At 45.5% G+C, this 17,846-nt stretch overlaps 1 protein-coding gene across 1 annotated transcript; it reads right to left on the minus strand.

Moving 5' to 3' along the window:
- Nucleotides 1-1,039: 1,039 nt before the first annotated feature.
- Nucleotides 1,040-17,633, minus strand: PGRMC1 (progesterone receptor membrane component 1). Its single transcript, XM_029607602.1, has 4 exons — nt 17,473-17,633; nt 16,924-17,261; nt 3,407-3,562; nt 1,040-2,583 (listed from the first exon to the last, which is right to left on the minus strand). The coding sequence occupies exons 2-4, from the start codon at nt 17,237-17,239 to the stop codon at nt 2,489-2,491; spliced, it is 567 nt and encodes a 188-aa protein (XP_029463462.1). The 5' UTR covers nt 17,240-17,261; nt 17,473-17,633; the 3' UTR covers nt 1,040-2,488.
- Nucleotides 17,634-17,846: the final 213 nt, after the last annotated feature.

Raw genomic sequence — 17,846 nt, forward strand, 5'->3', positions numbered from 1 at the left:
ATACTGCCTGGGGCAGAAACTGCAGCCTAGGGGAGAAAGACAACCTAGCAGAGCCTTGCTGGAGGAATTAGTTACCCCCCTGGCAGGCTCTGCTGGGACTAGAACAAGTGCCCCCTCTTGGCACAGCAAATCAGGCAGAAAACTTTTATAAAAATACTATATTTTAGCTGACAGCCTAAGTCCAGTAAGCTGAAATCTCTCGCCAGTACTTTTCTGTGATCAAACAGAAAGAGAGCAGCTTTGTTAAACTGTGTCCAGGAAAAAGGCTGGAGAGAGAATCCACACCCCCTGCACATCGCTTTCTACAGACTTACAACAGGCTGCTTACATATGGGAAAAGGTAGCACTTCCAGCTAGCCCTCTGCTGTTAAGAAGACTGAAATGTTTCTCCACATAGCATACAACAGTGTGCCAAATTGCCCCGAACACTTTAAAAGAAAATTTGATTCTTACCTGCTAATTTTCGTTCCTGTAGTACACGGATCAGTCCAGACTGTTTTGCCTCCCCTCCAGCAGATGGAGACAGAAGTTTTGACGGACTCCGCCCTATACCCCTGAGAAATACTGACAGACTCTAGGTGGCACCTCAGGGGTATAGGACGGAGTCAGTCAAAACTTCTCTGTCTCCATCTGCTGGAGGGGAGGCAAACCCCAGGAGTCTGGACTGATCCAGGTACGTACAGGGAAAAGCTGTTAGGTGTGTAAATTTGCTAGTTTCTAAATCCCCTGTTAACTTGTCCTTGTGCCACACAAAACTTCCCTCCCTACCTCTCGGCACAGATGGTGCACCCCTCAAGCCTTAGCCAAAAGGCATCTGCTGCAAAGCAGATAGACTGATGTGCCTTAGAACCGCATGTGGTTTGAATGCAGCTCATGTGCATCACTTATAATAAAAAGTTTCTTTTCCAGACCTCCCCTCATGAAACCAAAAAGGGTCATGCAGTTCATTAGGAACAGGGATTAGACAACAAATTTCCAAGCCCATAGGGACTTAAACACAACAACAACACTTTTAAGAGAAAGCATGGTCACAGTCTGCAAGGATGATAAATGGCTTTTAATTTTAATTATTTTTCAAAGAACCCATAACAATGCAACCAAGATGTACACAAGTCTTGAACCGGTCCAAGCGTTCATATAATGCACTGCAAAAGAACAGTGCAATCAGTTCATCTTACAGTAAGAAACAGCAGCATAAAATGTCTGGTCTTCAACTCGATTAAACCTTGTGTCCTTTGCCGAGGGACGGGGAACAGTCACAGGGTGCTATAGCCTCAGTCTTACTCTACCCTCTCCTCACCCTTAAAGGGCCCCTGGAGCTAGAACCCAAGCAGGCATTGGCCCGTTAGCAGGACTGGAGAAGGAAGCAAATGTATCACGACGGAGGAACCCTGATCAATTCTGCAGTAGGATCTGCACTACCCCAGCGGTCTGCATGAAATCAAAGGGGTGGCCTCTGCTTTTTAGCCAGAGCAGTAATGCTATTATAAGGCCATGTGTAAAAGTACATGCCTTTAAACAGGAATCTTAAAAAAATATCTAATTTAAAAGACAATACCAACTAACTTTTGGAATTAACTATTTTTGCATCTTTTCTGTGCTTTGTAGGCAGCCATGGAAAGATCAATTTTGGAAGCATTTCTGTAAAGCCAGTACCGTTCTGGATCACTGTACATAGATTTGGGAATGCTTAATCTGCAGTAAGGTGGAATCATTTTTACATTTTACTGTGTTTATTTTAAATGCTGGCCCTGCAAAGCGTGGATGGGTGCATACATGACAGTGCCATACACCCAACTTCTGCTGTTAAACTGAATTTTAAGCATTTTTTTGTTTGCTTGCTATTCAAATGAAGAATTCAACCAGCCAATTAGTGTTTATTCATCCATAAATCCCAAAAAGTGGCAGACAATACCGGCGGCTAGGCCGAGCTAACTACTGCTGTCACGTCAGAAACATCAGAGAGGTAAGACCGTGTCTCTGCAAGCTCAGAACCCAAAATCAGTTGCCCAGTGAACTGTACCAAAAGTGACCCAATGTTACAAATAGACAACAACATTTGGTATTAAAATGCAGCTCCAGTTTTCGGTCCTGAGAACTGCTGGCTTAGCAAGGATATCCACCAGCAGCAGCAGCCGTCCTGCAGTGAGCAAGGAGCTAAGCCACAACCTCAAAGGCCGCAAAGCCCCCTGCCCATTGCAGCTGTCCAGAAGCGATATTGCCTTTTCCACTCTGTCAAGCCTAAAGATTTCAGCACACTCTATAGGGACACTACTCTACTATTTAACAGCAGTCTCCACTGCTGTTTTGCACAGGCATGGGACTCTGATTAAGCCTTAATATGCTAGCTTCATTTTACCTGTTACAGCTATGGCTTAAGGAAAAAATTAATCTGCATCTTTCTAGGCGACGCCGGTTTCAACCAGATCTGGAACGTTGTTGCGCATCGGGCTGGAGATACAAAAATAGATTTCTTTCCTTTAGCCTTTCAGTCTCTCTTTTTGTCTTTTGCTTCGTCCTCATCGCTGTATTCTGTGTGCTCCTCTCCTTCCTTCAGTAGTTTGCCGATGTAATGATACTTAACTGTAAGAGGCACAAACACAGCCCTTGGTCATTACTCCAGCTCTCTCCTAAAGTTGGCTTCAGCTCTACGGCAGCGGCGGCTTAGAAAAATAAGCAAATGCCTTCAGTGCAAGGAGTAATAGTCACTGTCTCGATTACAAATTTCAGTACAAAGTTTGGTAAAATGTTCCCCCTGCTTCCACAAAGTTTCTGTTCAAGATTCACAAATCACTTCCTACTGACTGATCTGCACCATGCCTTGCACACACACACACACACCCCCTCTCTGGGATCAGTCTGATCTGATGCCTTGCCTCATGAGGTGATCAGTGACCGTGTTTCAAACATCCCCAGACGTGGCCAGCGTTCTCAAACCAGAACTGGGAGACAGGCAAAAAAAAAAAAAAGTTTTGCCCCAAACTGGATGAAGGGCTGCACGGTACCACCATACATCCAAGCTCTGGTATTAAAATGCTTACAAATCTGATATTTGGAGGCATTTTTGGTTGCTGGTCAATTCTGTGAGCCATCCATCAAGCCCAATGAGTGGCTTTGGGCTGACCTACCCTACTGATGTAATATCGGAAACACCAGAGAGGCGCATCCATCCCCAGCACATCGATGATGATCCTCTGAGAATGCGCTGGGCCAGGCAGGTGTACAAATGCTCACAGAAATCTTTGGGCACGCGTGCGACCTGCCCAATCCGCGTCTCCAGACACACAACACCCCACTCCTACGTTTCTTTTCTTGTCAAGCCCCAACTGTTTTGCATAGGAACAAAGGTCGTTAAAATGCAGTATTGTGTCATGCAACTTCCATCGCCACAAATGCAGATACTTACAGGTGAACTGTGATTCCCAGTCACTCAGAGTATCTCGCTGGGAAGCCGTGAGATCAGACAGATCATCGTAGGTGTCCTTCAAAGCCTCCTTTTCCAGGCAGAACGTAGCAAGACCCCTCGATGCATCCCTTCCAGCAAAAACACCGTACGGGCCCTCTGTCGGAGAAAGAAGATAAAGGCATTTATTACGCCGCCACCTGTTCCACGGCCAGCACATTCCTCCAGTTCCCCCAAACGAGCAGAGCCTGGACCAGCTCCCCAGTAAGCAAGCGAAGAAGGGAATGGAGATGGGTGTACAGAGTGTGTGAGCCAGGGACCCCTATTCTCAAACAAGACAGAATAAAACAATAACGTAAAACCAATCCAAAGTCCCTGTCAGAGCTGCAGGGAGCCCTAGTCACCACTCAGTCCAGACCTGGAGTGCACAGGTAACAGGTAGGCGTGGGCAGAGGAAAGTTGTTGAGATAGCTAAGCTACATTGGTAGGGAAGTGGGGGGCCAAGAGATTCTGCAGGCCATGAAAAGAAAAAGAAAATTATGACTAGGTCTCTTTGCACACTGGTAGTCAGGATCATGCCCCAAGTTAGTTGTGGGTTTTTTTTTCTTGGCTGCTTTTTCAGACTTCCAGGTCACTTGAAAACCGCCTCTACTTGCCACGGGCCTTCTTTTACAGCCACCTGGGGCCTGGTTCCTCAGGTCCAGCCATTGCAGTGCTGTTCTTTGGCCTGGAGCCCAGCAATGTCTACACCCTAGTTCTAGCCTCTAGGTGTCACCACTGAGCAACTACCAGGACTTCCTCCCCTCCAGGGGCTGTAAACACCAGCCAGCAAAAGGCTTGCACCTGACCCACACTGTGCTGTAAGATTTTAATTTGTGTATGTAAAGCTACCGCTACAGTCTGTCTAGTGTTTGTGTTCACATTTTGTAAGGTGTTGGTAATTTATTTTCTTTTGATAGTATTAGAATGAGATGAAAGCAGAAACCTGATCCACGATATTTGAATGCCACAGAGTTGTACTGGCTTGGTGGTGGTGGTGGCGCCGCGTATACTGTCATGCAGAGGACCCAGGGTCAGTTGTCTCTCTGTGCAATAGGGTTTGCTATGCTCCATTAAACATTAACTCAAGTAAATCTGTTGAATTTGCACAGAGGTAGCAAAAGAGATTTGAAATGCTGCTGATGACACAAACTTGACACAGGGTTAAGAACATAATTTCCATGCTGGATCTGACCAAGGTCCAATGAGCCCAGCATCCTGTCTCAGACAGTGGCCAGTGCATGTCGCATGCACCCGGCACATCCCATGCATCCTGTCTCAGACAGTGGCCAGTGCATGTCGCATGCACCCGGCACATCCCATGCATCCTGTCTCAGACAGTGGCCAGTGCATGTCGCATGCACCCGGCACATCCCATGCATCCTGTCTCAGACAGTGGCCAGTGCATGTCGCATGCACCCGGCACCTCCCATGCATCCTGTCTCAGCCAGTGCATGTCGCATGCACCCGGCACATCCCATGCATCCTGTCTCAGACAGTGGCCAGTGCATGTCGCATGCACCCGGCATATCCCATAAATGGCCCACCTGGCCATTCAACATGCCTATCAAGAACAACATCCCCTACTCACCCCTTGAAATCAACTTATCCCCCCTCGCATTCTCACCATGAACCTTGTATAAAGTTCTCTTTGTTTTCACAAATATTATGCTTATTTTGAACTGTTGTGGCACTCTGAGTAGCCTGTTTCCTATGTACTTCCTAATCTGCATTCTCACAGTTCCTATTTCTCCTTCCCCACCACCCTGTTTTATGTAATTTCCAAGCTTTTTGTTTTTTGATGTAAACCGATATGATGTCCCCACTAATATCGGTATAGAAACTTAAATAAATAAAGTAGATCTAATTCCTGTTACTCGCACCCAGGGATACCAAGGGCTTTCTTTAGTCTCCCTTGCTAACAATGTGTTTATGGACTTTTGCTCCTGGAACTTGTCCAAACCCCTTTTAAATCCCACTATGCTTGTCGCCTTGCCCACGTCCACTGGCAACAGCTCCCACAGCTTGACAGTGCGCTGAGCGACAAAGTGCTTTCTCCAATTTGTTATGAATCTGTTGGTTGCTACTTTCAAGGAGTGTCCCCTGTTTTAGTTTTATTTGAAGGGTAAATACCATCCTTTATTTACCAGTCCCACCCCACTCACGATTTTATAACCTCCTATCACGTTCCCCTCTCAGCCTTCTCTTTCCAAGCTGAAGAGCCTGAGCCTGCGTAGCCTCCTTGTAGATGAGATGCTCTATCCCCTCTCTCATGTTTCTCGCTCTCCTTGGCACTTTTTCTATTTCCCCTATGCCTTTCTTGAGATGGGACAACAAGAACTGCACACAGTACTTAAAATGCAGTAGGACCATGACTCAATACAGAAACAATATGCTATTTTCTGTTTATTCTCCATTCCTTTTCGAATCATTCTTAACATTCAGTTGTTTTTTTGACCAGCATGACACATTGAGCAGGGGCCTTCAATGCACTGTCCACAAGATCCTTTTCCTGGGTGGAGACTTCTAACTCAAAACCCAGTGTCCTCCTATACCTGTGGTTGGGATTATTTTTCCCCTCTGTGAACCACTTTGTACTTTTCCACATTAAAATGTCATCTGCCATTCCAGTCTCCTGGTCTCACAAAGTCTTTCTGCAGTGCCTTGCTGCTGTTAACAAATCATCCTGGGAGATGCATTGCAAGCTGTACAGGAGAGGCTGCTGGCTTCTGCTTACCTGCCCGGAGAGGGGCATAAGAACATAAGAAATTACCATGCTGGGTCAGACCAAGGGTCCATCAAGCCCAGCATCCTGTTTCCAACCAGGCCACAAGAACCCGGCAATTACCCAAACACTAAGAAGATCCCATGCTACTGATGCAATTAATAGCAGTAGCTATTCCCTAAGTAAACTTGATTAATAGCTGTTAATGGACTTCTCCTCCAAGAACTTATCCAAACCTTTTTTGAACCCAGCTACACTAACTGCACTAATCACATCCTCTGGCAACAAATTCCAGAGCTTTATTGTGCGTTGAGTGAAAAAGAATTTTCTCCGATTAGTCTTAAATGTGCTACTTGCTAACTTCATGGAATGCCCCCTAGTCCGTCTATTATTCGAAAGTGTACATAACAGATTCACATCTACTCGTTCAAGACCTCTCATGATTTTAAAGACCTCTATCATATCTCCTCTCAGCCGTCTCGTCTCCAAGCTGAACAGCCCTAACCTCTTCAGCAAATTCAATCCAGTTATTAACACCTCCCAGCATAGACAGCGATTTTGACAAATGAAGCTGCAGAGGAAGATATGGATAAATGTTGACAAACATTTAAATTAATCTCAAGTTCACCCTTGCCACCTTCAAATCCCATCTCAAAACCTACTTTGGATTTAGTTTATGCTCCAAGCCGCAGCCTCGCTGTAACATTAACACCAATCCGGTTTTGCCCTCCCTTCCCTAAACATCCTGCCCACTGTTAATGGCATCTCTGAGGCTCTGGTGAGAGGTGGAGCCAAAACACTGTGCACAAGAGCTTATTTCAGTGAACAGTGCTAAAGCCCCACCAAATGTCTTTCTGCAGCAGTAGATAAATTGCTAAGGGTTAAATATCAGTCGTTCACTTCATAAGAACATAAGATTTACCATGGACCTGGCACAAAAGGATTCAGGCCATCCTTTGGTTAGGTCCTTCCGCGTTCTGGGCCTGTTCTCAGATCTTGTTCTGTGCAAACAGCTCCTGTCCTTTTATTGTATAAGCAGCACTGTGACACACAGATGCACACAGAGCACATTTTATGATACGAAAAGTTTTTTTTGACTGACAGTGTGTCACATTTGCTCAGGGTTTGTGTTAGTGTGTGTTACAAAAGCTCTGGGAGATAGAGGATTGTGTATGTTACAGTTGCTCTGAGGTATGGCGGGTGTGTGTATATTACAATTGCTCTCATGGATGGGGGGTGCTACAGTTGCCTGATGGGAGGTGTGCATGAGTTACAGTTGCTGAGGGTCTGTGTTAGTGTGTGTTACAGCGGTTCTAGATGGGCTTGTGTGACAGGATGTCTGTCTTGCAGGACCACACTCTTTTAGAGCCTCTCCTCTCATCTCATACTCTTCTTCCCTTCCCCCCCACTCACCCTCCCGCCTCACAAATTTTCCTGCAAACATCCTTCAAAAATTGGAAGAAGGATCATCTGAAGAAAATAGGAAAAAGCATAAGCATTGTCAAGTTAAGAGTAAAACACTGATAAGACAGGCGAAGAGAGAATTTGAAATGAACGTGGCCGCAGAGGCAAAAACATAATAAAAATTTTTTAAAATATATCTGAAGCAAGAAACCTGTGAGGGAGTCAGTTGGACCGTTAGATGACAGAGGGGTTAAAGGGGCTATTAGTGAAGATTGGAGAAATTACTTACCTGATAACTTCGTTTTCCTTAGTGTAGACAGATGGGCTCAGGACCAATGGGTATAGTGCTCTTCCTCTAGCAGATGGGAGATGGAGTCTGAGATTTCAAAGCTGACGTCACTCTAGATATACCCCTGCAGTAACCTTAGCTCTTCAGTATTCTCTTCGAAAAGCCACTGTGGATATATCTTTGCTTAAATAACTTGATTAAACCTGATTAAAACTTGAACTGGTTTAACTAATTTCCAAACTGGAGACCGCCAGTGCACTCAACCGATTAACGCCGCCACAGGATAAACTGTGGGTGTCTTGAACTAGGGGGTAGGCCGAAGCATACCCGCTGCCTTTCAGCCACTCTGGGGCTAAGTCCACGCCAGGAACCGACTACGGGACCGAGGCTCATCTCTGACGGATATCGGAAATCACCTCAGGAATTATCAACTGGGGAAGGACCCTTAGGTTTCACTGCAGGAGAGCGGGGCTCTGTCTTCTTTTTTTTTTTTGTATAATCTGTTTATTAAAGATTTTCCTTTTACAATCAACATTCAAGTAAACAACTTCCTTATGACAAGAAACCCCATACCCTACTTCCCCCCCCCTCCCTCCCCCTTTATGAATGTTTCAGTCTCTTCCTGCAGTTGGTCTTTGTATCGTCGGGTGAGGCCAAGCGAGACCTTTGAGGGACTCGTCTGTTGGTTCTCTTATCTCTCACTCCTGGCGATTCTCCTCGACGACTGTATGCGCTGGTGGATCTATCACTGAAGCCCACGGGTCCTCTCGGTGGCAGACTCTAGGACTTAAATATTCAGTAAATGCCTTCCACGTTAACGATGTGCGTACAGACTTCTTTGGCTCCGTCTTTGACAAGATGGCATGTTCCATAGAACACAGACGTACCATCTTCTTAAACCAGTGCTCATGATTTGGGGGGTCTGTAGCGAGCCACTGGGTTAGAATGACTTGTTTTCCTACCAAACCCGCCCTTAAAATGAAAAACCTTTCCGGCTTGGGCAACGGAGCGAACAGGGAGTCGTCCATTCCAAAAAACCAAAGATTGGGGTCTGGTGGTAATTTCTTTTTTAAAATTGTTTGACAGGTATTGCCCAGTTGTTTCCAAAATTTAGTTATCTCGCTACACTCCCAAAAGCAGTGGAAATAGGTGCTTGCTATATCATTACATTTGGGACACTGAGGAGTCTGTGCAATTTTCATTTGATAGGCTCGTTTGGGCGTTATATGGCTCTGCCAAAGAAATCTGTATTGTGTTTCCTGTAAAATTGCATTTTCGGATCTATCTTCTTTAAGGTAAATTTTTTTTCTTTCTTTCTTCTTTGCTGTAATTCTTAGCACTATTCTAGTGTGTGGGATAGTATCCGCATCTGCTAGGAGATGGAGAGATACTGAAGAGCTGAGGTTACTGCAGGGGTATATCTAGAGTGAGGTCAGCTTTGAAATCTGATTCAGTCTCCCATCTGCTAGCAGAAGAGCACATAACCCACTGGTCCTGAGTCCATCTGGCCACACGCTAGGAAAAAGGCCAATACAGAAAGACTAAATGAATTTTTTGCTTCTGTGTTTACTAATGAGGATACTGGGGAGATACCAGTTCTGGAGATTTATTTTTTTTTTAACATTTATTGTAATTTCTCAAATTATTAACAAGCACACCAGCTTATAGTAACATACATGGGAGGTGATAAGCAAAATTACAGAAGAAATAAGAAAATAAAGCAATACAGTATACCTCACGTGTAATATTAAGGAAAAAGGGAGGAGTTCCTAGATGAAAAGAAATAAGCGCATATCCATTATGAAAAAAAATATATACATGAAATGAGGCATCTCATAATACCATTAATTACAAATCCGTTAGTCGAAATTAAAAATTCAAAACAGGATCACCAGTGCAATGAGCATCCAAATATAAACGTAGATGAGCCGGGTCAAAATATACATGTTTAATACCATGGTGAACAATAATACATTGACAAGGAAATTTAAGAATAAACGTAGCTCCCATTGCCAAAACCTCAGAACGCATTAAAATAAATTTTTTCCTACGTTCCTGAGTGGAACGAGTGATGTCTGGAAAAATCCACACTTGTCCAAAAAAAGAAGTCTATGGCAAAAAAAAAAGATTTTAGTATCAAATCTCTATCATGAGAGAAAGCACATGACAAAATTAAAAAGGAAAAAAGTCCCACGTCTGGATATTATAGTATCTGTTGAAGATTCCAAAAACTGAGTTAAATCCAACTCTGGTTCAGGATCATGATCAATTGTATCTGGATTAGAAGACTGTCATATACACTTTAGCAAAAGTTGGAATAATTTCTTTAGGCACTTTCAATATCTCAATTATGTATTTCTTAAGCATATCTGTTAGGGAAATTAAATTTGACTGAGGAAAATTTTAATATACATAGATTTAGATACTGAATGGAATTTTCTATATTCTCCAGTTTTTGTAATGTAAATGAGAAAAATCAGATTTAACCAGCAAGTCCTGAGTTTGTTGCAAAGAAGAAACCTGAAGTTCTAATGCTGAAATTTTTTGCATGTGGGAAGCAGATTCAGATTCAAGAGTTTGAAATTGCCCAGCAAAAGTAACATCTACTAAGGAAGATATGGATTTCTCCAGAACCATTAAGGTTGACCAGAGAGAGTCCATGGTAATCACCAAGGGTTTTGGAAGAGCAGGATGTAGCAAATTAGGCTTCATACCTCAGTCTTCCTGCTTGATATTAGACTCCCCAGATTCTTCGATATTCCCCAGTGGAGTTGAAAACATCAGCTGAGGAGGGAGATTTGCAAATCCACTCCAGGCACAGAGCACTCCAAAAACACAGAGGTCTCTGAACCGGAAATAGTGGAAACAGCTGACTGAGCTGAAATCGCTGTAGGAGAAAATTCCTTCACAAAAACAGCCAGCCAATCTAGTACCTGAAGGTACACATGGCGGTGAAAAGTCATCCAGATTTTGAGGTACTGGGGGCAATGGGGAGGGTAAACCGCGCTCCAGGGCTTAAGGTGGTCTGTAGTCTAGCGAACGACCACCCGCTCTTCAGGGCCAGACGCCAAAGACGCTGCCGGAGTTGAAGTGTCTGAGACCGGGAGCAGGAACCCCTCAATAGTAGGTTGTAAAGAGTCTGAAACCGGGGTGGTTAGCCCCGATTCTCGAATCCTTGCCTTCCGTTTGGTATGAAGCATAATGGTAATAATTTTGAAAGAAAAAGAGGAGTGCCGACAACCTGTGCCTCTCAAGCAGTGACCATCTTGAAGTCTGGAGATGGTTTTCAAGGGTGATGAGTCAGATGAACTGAACCAAATCACTGTGAACCTGGAAGATGTAGTAGGCCAGATTGACAAACTAAAGAGTAGCAAATTACCTGGACCGGATGGTATGCATCCTAGGATTCTGAAGGAACTCAAAAATGAAAATTCAGATCTATTAGTTAAAATTTGTAACCTATCATTAAAATCATTCATTATACCTGAAGACTGGAGGGTGGCCACTGTAAACCCAATATTTAAAAAAAGTGGGCTCCAGGAGTGATCTGGGAAACTATAGACCAGTGAGATAACTGCAGTGTCGGGAAAAATAATAGAAACTATTCTCAAGATCAAAATCTCAGAGCATATAGAAAGACATGGTTTAATGGAACACAGTCAACATAGATTTAACCAAGGAAGTCTTGCCTCACAAATCTGCTTCATTTTTTTGAAGGGGTTAATAAACAGGTGGATAAAGGTGAACCGGTAGATGTAGTGTATTTGGATTTTCAGAAGGCATTTCACAAAGTCCCTCATGAGAGGCTTCTAAGAAAACTAAAAAGTCATGGGAGAGGAGGCGATGTCCTTTTGTGAATTACAAACTGGTTAAAAGACAGGAAACAGAGAGTAGAATTAAATGGTCAATTTTCTCAGTGGAAAAGGGTAAAAAGTAGAGTGCCTCAGGAATCGGTACTTGGACCGGGGCTTTTCAATATATTTATAAGCGATCTGGAAAGGAATATGACAAGTGAGGTTATCAAATCTTCAGATACAAAATTATTCAGAGTAGTTAAATCACACGCGGATTGTGATATATTGCAGGAGGATCTTACGAGACTTGAAGATTGGGCATCCAAATGACAGATGAAATTTAATGTAGACCAAGTGCAAGGTGTTACATACAGGGAAAAATAACCCTTGCTGTAGTTACACGATGTTAGGTTCCATATTATGAGCTACCACCTAGGAAAAAAGATCTAGGCATCATAGTGGATAACACATTGAAATCGTCAGCTCAGTGTGCTGCAGCCGTCAAGAAAGCAAACAGAATGTTAGGAATTATTAGGAAGGGAATGGTTAATAAAACAGAAAATGTCATAATGCCACTGTATTGAATACCCAGGGCCGGTGCAAGGGTATTAGGCACCCTAGGCGAAACGTCAGCTATGCCGCCCCCCCCCCCCCACACAATTAACTTACATTATGCATTAATGAAAATAACGAAGTCTGTATTTATAACAGAACACTTATTTGACATTTTTATGCCATGTAAACCATTGAGATGATTTGTCTTATCGACGGTATAGAAACTCTTTTATAAATAAATAAATAAAAATAAATAAAATAAACATAAACCAAAGCTATACTTGTTGCTCAAACAAAAAAAGCAGACACATCACATAATATTAAATAATTAAAATGGCAGTCAATCAAGAAAAATAAACTTAAAAAGCCATCTTTACTTACCCCCTCCAGCAACTCTCTTACTCCTCTTCCATGCAGGCTGTAGCACACACCAGAAGCAGCAGTAGTGGCTAAGCTCTATACTCATGGTCCTCTTCCTTAATGCCCATGTCTCTCACACACACACACCATATCAGTCATGCCCCCATGACCAGTTTCTGTCTCTCACACACCAATCATCTCCCAAACAGTCTTTGGCACACACACACACCAGTCACCTTCCTGAACAGTTTCTCTCATGCCATACACACACAGGCTTCCCACTCCCGTGTTCCACTTACATATATGGGCTTCTCACTCTCATAATCACTTTCTTTCTCACACACATACCCAGAGTTCTCACTTCCATGCTTTTTCTCTCTTTCACACACACACACACACACACATCCCTGACTGTCTCACACATCAGTCATCTCCTTGAGCAGTCACTTTCATTGTCTCTCACATATACACATACATCAGCTCTCTGACCAGTTTCTCTCAATCACACACACATGCTCTCCATCAAATACATTCTCTCACTTACACACAGACTCTCAATCACACGCAGGCAGGCAGGCAGGCAGGCAGGCTGCTTCTCTCTCTTTCTCTCACTCACTTCCTCCCCCCCCCCCCAGCACAAACGGTAGCTGCCTCCTCCAGCCCCTGCAGGCCAAGAAGGAAGAATCCCATCGGCCGCAGGAGGCTCGTGCTGCTCTCTCCTTTCCCGATTACCGGCTGCTTCAGTTGCTCGGGGGCCGATGCTGCTGTCGCCGCTATTTTTTCACGCAGCACTTCTCTTTCTTCTCGCGCATCACTTCCTGTTCCGGTTCAGGGGGGGGGGGGCGGGAAGAAGACCAGCCGCGGATGCAACAGCTTTTTTTTTTTTTTTGCACCGCTGCCGTTCCCGCTGGGCTTGAACGTGCTGATAGCCCGGCGGCAACGGCAGCAGGGAAGAAAGAGCAGCGGGAGGGACCGGGAGCCACGCGAACCGCTGGGGGAGGTCAGATGGGTCTTTTGGGGCGGGCTGCCGGCAGCGGCTGTTTTATTTTTATCGGGGGGGGGGGGGGCGGCGGCTCTCTTAATTTTACCGGGGCAGTGCCTCCCCCTGGAAGCTGGCGCCCTAGGCGACCGCCTAGTTCGCCTAGTGCTTCCGCCGGCCCTGTGAATACTACACCTTGAATATTGTGTACAATTCTGGTCGCTGCATCTCAAAAAAGATATAGTTGCGATGGAGAAGGTACAGAGAAAGTGACCAAAATGAGAAAGGGGATGGAACAGCTCCCCGATGGAGAAAGGCTGAAGAGGTCAGGGCTGTTCAGCCTGGAGAAGAGATCACTGAGGGGGGATATGAGAGGTCTTTAAAATCATGAGGGGTCTTGAACGAGTAGATGTGAATCAGTTCTTTACACTTTCAGATAATAGAAGGACTAGGGGGCACTCCATGAAGTTAGCAAGTAGCACATTTAAGACTACACTGAGAAACTTATTTCACAATGCACAATTAAGCTCTGGAATTTGATGCCAGAGGACGTGGTTAGTGTAGCTGGGTTTAAAAAAAGTTTGGATAAGTTCTTGGAGGAGAAGTCCATTAACTGCTATTAATCGTTGATTTAGGGAATGGCCTTTGCTATTACTGGCATCAGTAGCATGGGATCTTCTTGGTGGTTGGGTACTTGCCAGGTTCTTGTGGCCTGGTTTGGCCTCTGTTGGAAACAGGATGCTGGGCTTGATGGACCCTTGGTCTGACCCAGCATGGCAATTTCTCATGTTGTCCCTCCACCTACACTTTCTCGCAAGTTTCCTCCTCCTCGCCCTCCCCCAACAGCAGCCTGCCACAGCTACCCGCTCATCCTCCTCTTCAGTTGGCAGAACCAAGGAGCGCTGCTTCAGTACCAACTCATCTCCAATTGGCAGGGTGTAGTGAACTCTGCCCGCTATGCTGCTTCAACTGGTAGGGTATGGGAACCCCTGCAGCTCCACTGCTGGTTCCTCACCTTCAGCTAGCAGGGCCTTGAGAACCCCACTAGTTCAGCTCCTGTTGGCTCGTCCTTGGCTGGCTCCATCACCAGTGTGCATATATGATGAGTTTGGCCACCAGCACTGCTAGCTCTTAGCTGTGACATCACTGTCGCAGATGAGAGGAACAGTCAGACAAACAGGCTAGACAACACTTCCATAAGCAAAACACTTTTTTTTTTTTTTTTTAAATCACTAAGGGCTGTTGAAACAAACAAAAAAAAAAGGTCATCTTGATAACAGCCTTTGCAATCTTGTGCACAGGTTCATCCTTTTGTAAAATGTACAGTGTATACAGCAGTGCACTATACCCAGGCCCTCAAGAAAGAATGGTTCTGTGCAGTCAGCTCCGCCGACAAGAGAAGCAACTGCAGCCAGAGAAGGAAAGGAGAAGAGAAGCTACTTAAGCAAATCTAAAATGAAATGGCATCTTTAAGAGAAAGATTTATGCAGAGAAAACCATGGAGACAGGAAAAACGGGTTCTCAGTGTAGACACAGAGAGAAGATGCCTCTAGCACTCAGGTCACATCATGCAAATATTTTATAAGGACTATGAGCGCAAACCTCTATCAGAGGGCAAGTCCAAAGGTTAGTGCTCCAGCCTGCCAACACCTTTCATCAAATGTTTAACAGTATGTCTTTGACTGGTAACTTAGTAAACCAAACATCCTACCACAAATATGCACGCAACTTGCCACACAAGCTGCCAATATGCTTTACTTCTAAGCATACAATCATTAAATATTTTGGAACAATCTTGTAGTAACCAGCCAACTAGTTAAACCAAAATGTCTGCTGTAGGAGCAATGCAGTGATGGGTGAACCTGTGGTACCCACAGGGCACAACTCCCAGCTCACCAGAACTACTGGTCTGCCATTGCTACTGGAACCCAGTAACCAGATAATTCCAGCTCCTTCACACCAGTGAGGATTGATGCAAGTTCAGGGCTATTATATTACGACATGGATGCAGCTGGCATTTCCACAGCCCAGAATTTTAAAGAGAAGCGGACAGGAAAATGCACTTTACCCTAGCCTTCAAGTAGGAAGATCTCCTGGCTGTATACCAGGAGTCCTGATACAGAGGCAATAAATGTTCCCTTGAATCCTGAAAGAGCACTTCTTATTACAAAAGTGCTGGTTGGCATAGGAACAAGAACAGAGATAAGGTAGAAGTGCAAGTTCACAGCCTAAGAATTTAAGACTCTAAACCTTTATAGGGTTTTCCTAACCCTCCCCCAGATTACTGCACAAACAGGCCCTGCTAGTTACACCGTGAAACTTAACACTATGCACAGTACTGTGCATCCCAGTACCTGGGAAAAATAAACAGATTTAAATCTCAGCAACCCCTCGGTGAAATACCAGGCCGAGCATGGAAACAGGCCAAGGCAGGATGTATGTAGTCTAATTTCAAAAACAAAGCAATTCAAACCAGTCCTGGAAAGGATGTTGCAACTGAGTTCAGGATAACCTTAATGAATATACATGAGACATGCAGTGTGGCAGTGCAGACCTATCTTGGGCATATTCGTTAGGGATATTCTCCAATAATGCCCCTTGCTTTCTCCAATTGGGTAGGTGTACAACTACTGTTCTCCCGATTCATTTGGCACCTACAATCATTAGCATTCTCTTTTTTTTTTTTTTTTGTAAAGATTTTTATTTCAGGCCCAAGGAGATTATTAAAGGTTTTAAATGCCCCGTTTGCTTGTGGTTCTAAGTAAATGTCAACGTGCTTGTTGGAACCTCAGCAAGGATGAGAGCCCGATGGCGGGTACCGATCCGAAAGCCATTGTAGTCCGCCTCCCGGTGCAATGCCACAAACCCCGGTTGATCTTTGCCCATTCCACGCCAGGCCTTCTTGAATTCCCCACCCCCGCCTCGCCTGGAAGGCCGTGCTATGCGCTCACCACCCTTTCCGTCCAGAATTAGTTTCCGGTGACCCTCCCCCTTTGTAAGGACCCCGCATTTCATGCAGAGGCCTGGTTCGCAGCTGACCCAATTCGCCTGTGGCTAACCTGGGAACCCCGGGGGCTCGAGCTTCCTTTCCCTTTAAAAGAACCTGAAAAAGTACGGGGCAAGATGCATTGCTTTGGGGCTGATGTATCCACCACCTTTTCGGCCAGCAGACTTTCACCCGAAGCGGTGCACGGTGCTCACTAAGCACCAGATAGCAACGAAGTGTTCACCTTGAGATTTCAGTAAAGTAAGCTTTCTATCAAGAGAATAAAAAAGGAAGCCCAAGACAAGCAAAAGGGCCATAGGAAACAAAAGTTTACTTTTTTTTTTTTTTTTTAAACCCCACCGCTTGCAGACCAAGGTCCCATTTCCTACCTGGCCCGTAGAACTTCTTGCCCTTGGTCACATCGAAGACCTTGCCGTTGATGGCCATCAGGATGCGGGGGTTCTGGGTGCCGTCGTACTCGCGCAGCTCGGCCACGGCGAAGTCGCGCCGCTTCATCTTGGGCAGCCGCTCGTCGGGCTCCTCCGGCCCGGGCGGGGGCTTGTCGCCGCGGATGATCTTGTAGAGCAGGAAGAGGCAGACGCTGAGCAGCACCAGGTTGAGGGGCGACGTGAAGATCTCCTGCAGGACGCCGCCCTGGCCCTGCACCTCCTCGTCTGCCATGTTTGCCTGCACGCCTTCCTCCATGGCGTCTCGGGGTGGCCGATCCCTGCGGGCGCAAGCGAAGAAGAGAAGGAAATTAAAATCGGAAAGATTCAAGGGGGGAGATGGGGGGGTTAGCGCATTAAGGGGCACGCACGGATCCGCCGACCCCCATCGCCCGAGATACGAAGGAGAGAGAACGCAGCGAGAAATAACCAAGTCGCCTCCCGTTAGCGCTCTCTTAACCGCGCGATGCGCCACAGCATCGCGGTCCCCACCTGTATATGTGGTGCGCGCACGAGAAGCCCCGTCCCGTTCTCTAACTCTTTCCTTCTCTGCCGCTCCGCCCGCACTCTGAGCCAATCCCGGGGGGCCGGCGCCGCGCCAAGCTGGGACCGAAACCCGGAGCGGATCGGGCGGCCGGGCCTAAAGGGGAGAGCGCGATTCGGTCATCCACAGCGCCCCGCTCCTGCTTTTCCTGGCTCAGGTCCTGCAGGGGGCGCAGCAAAAGAAAAGAAAAGCCGTACCGTGATTTTTTTTTTTTATTATTATTATTAGTTAGTGCCAGACCACGAATCGGGGCCGCCGACTGCTCAAGTCTTTTTGACTGCGAGGAAGCAATAGGAGAGTTTTTTTAAATGTATTCTACGGT

Source organism: Rhinatrema bivittatum, chromosome 6, assembly GCF_901001135.1.
Source record: "Rhinatrema bivittatum chromosome 6, aRhiBiv1.1, whole genome shotgun sequence".
Taxonomy (NCBI): domain Eukaryota; kingdom Metazoa; phylum Chordata; class Amphibia; order Gymnophiona; family Rhinatrematidae; genus Rhinatrema; species Rhinatrema bivittatum.

Excerpts from the sequence above, each read along its gene's own strand:
- PGRMC1 (XM_029607602.1), bottom strand. The coding sequence starts at position 17,239 with ATGGAGGAAGGCGTGCAGGCAAACATGGCAGACGAGGAGGTGCAGGGC. Across the intron at positions 3,563-16,923 it reads CAAGAAGTTCTACGGGCCAG|AGGGCCCGTACGGTGTTTTT; the intron begins GTAGGAAATGGG and ends TTTCTCCGACAG. Across the intron at positions 2,584-3,406 it reads CTGGGAATCACAGTTCACCT|TTAAGTATCATTACATCGGC; the intron begins GTAAGTATCTGC and ends TGCCTCTTACAG.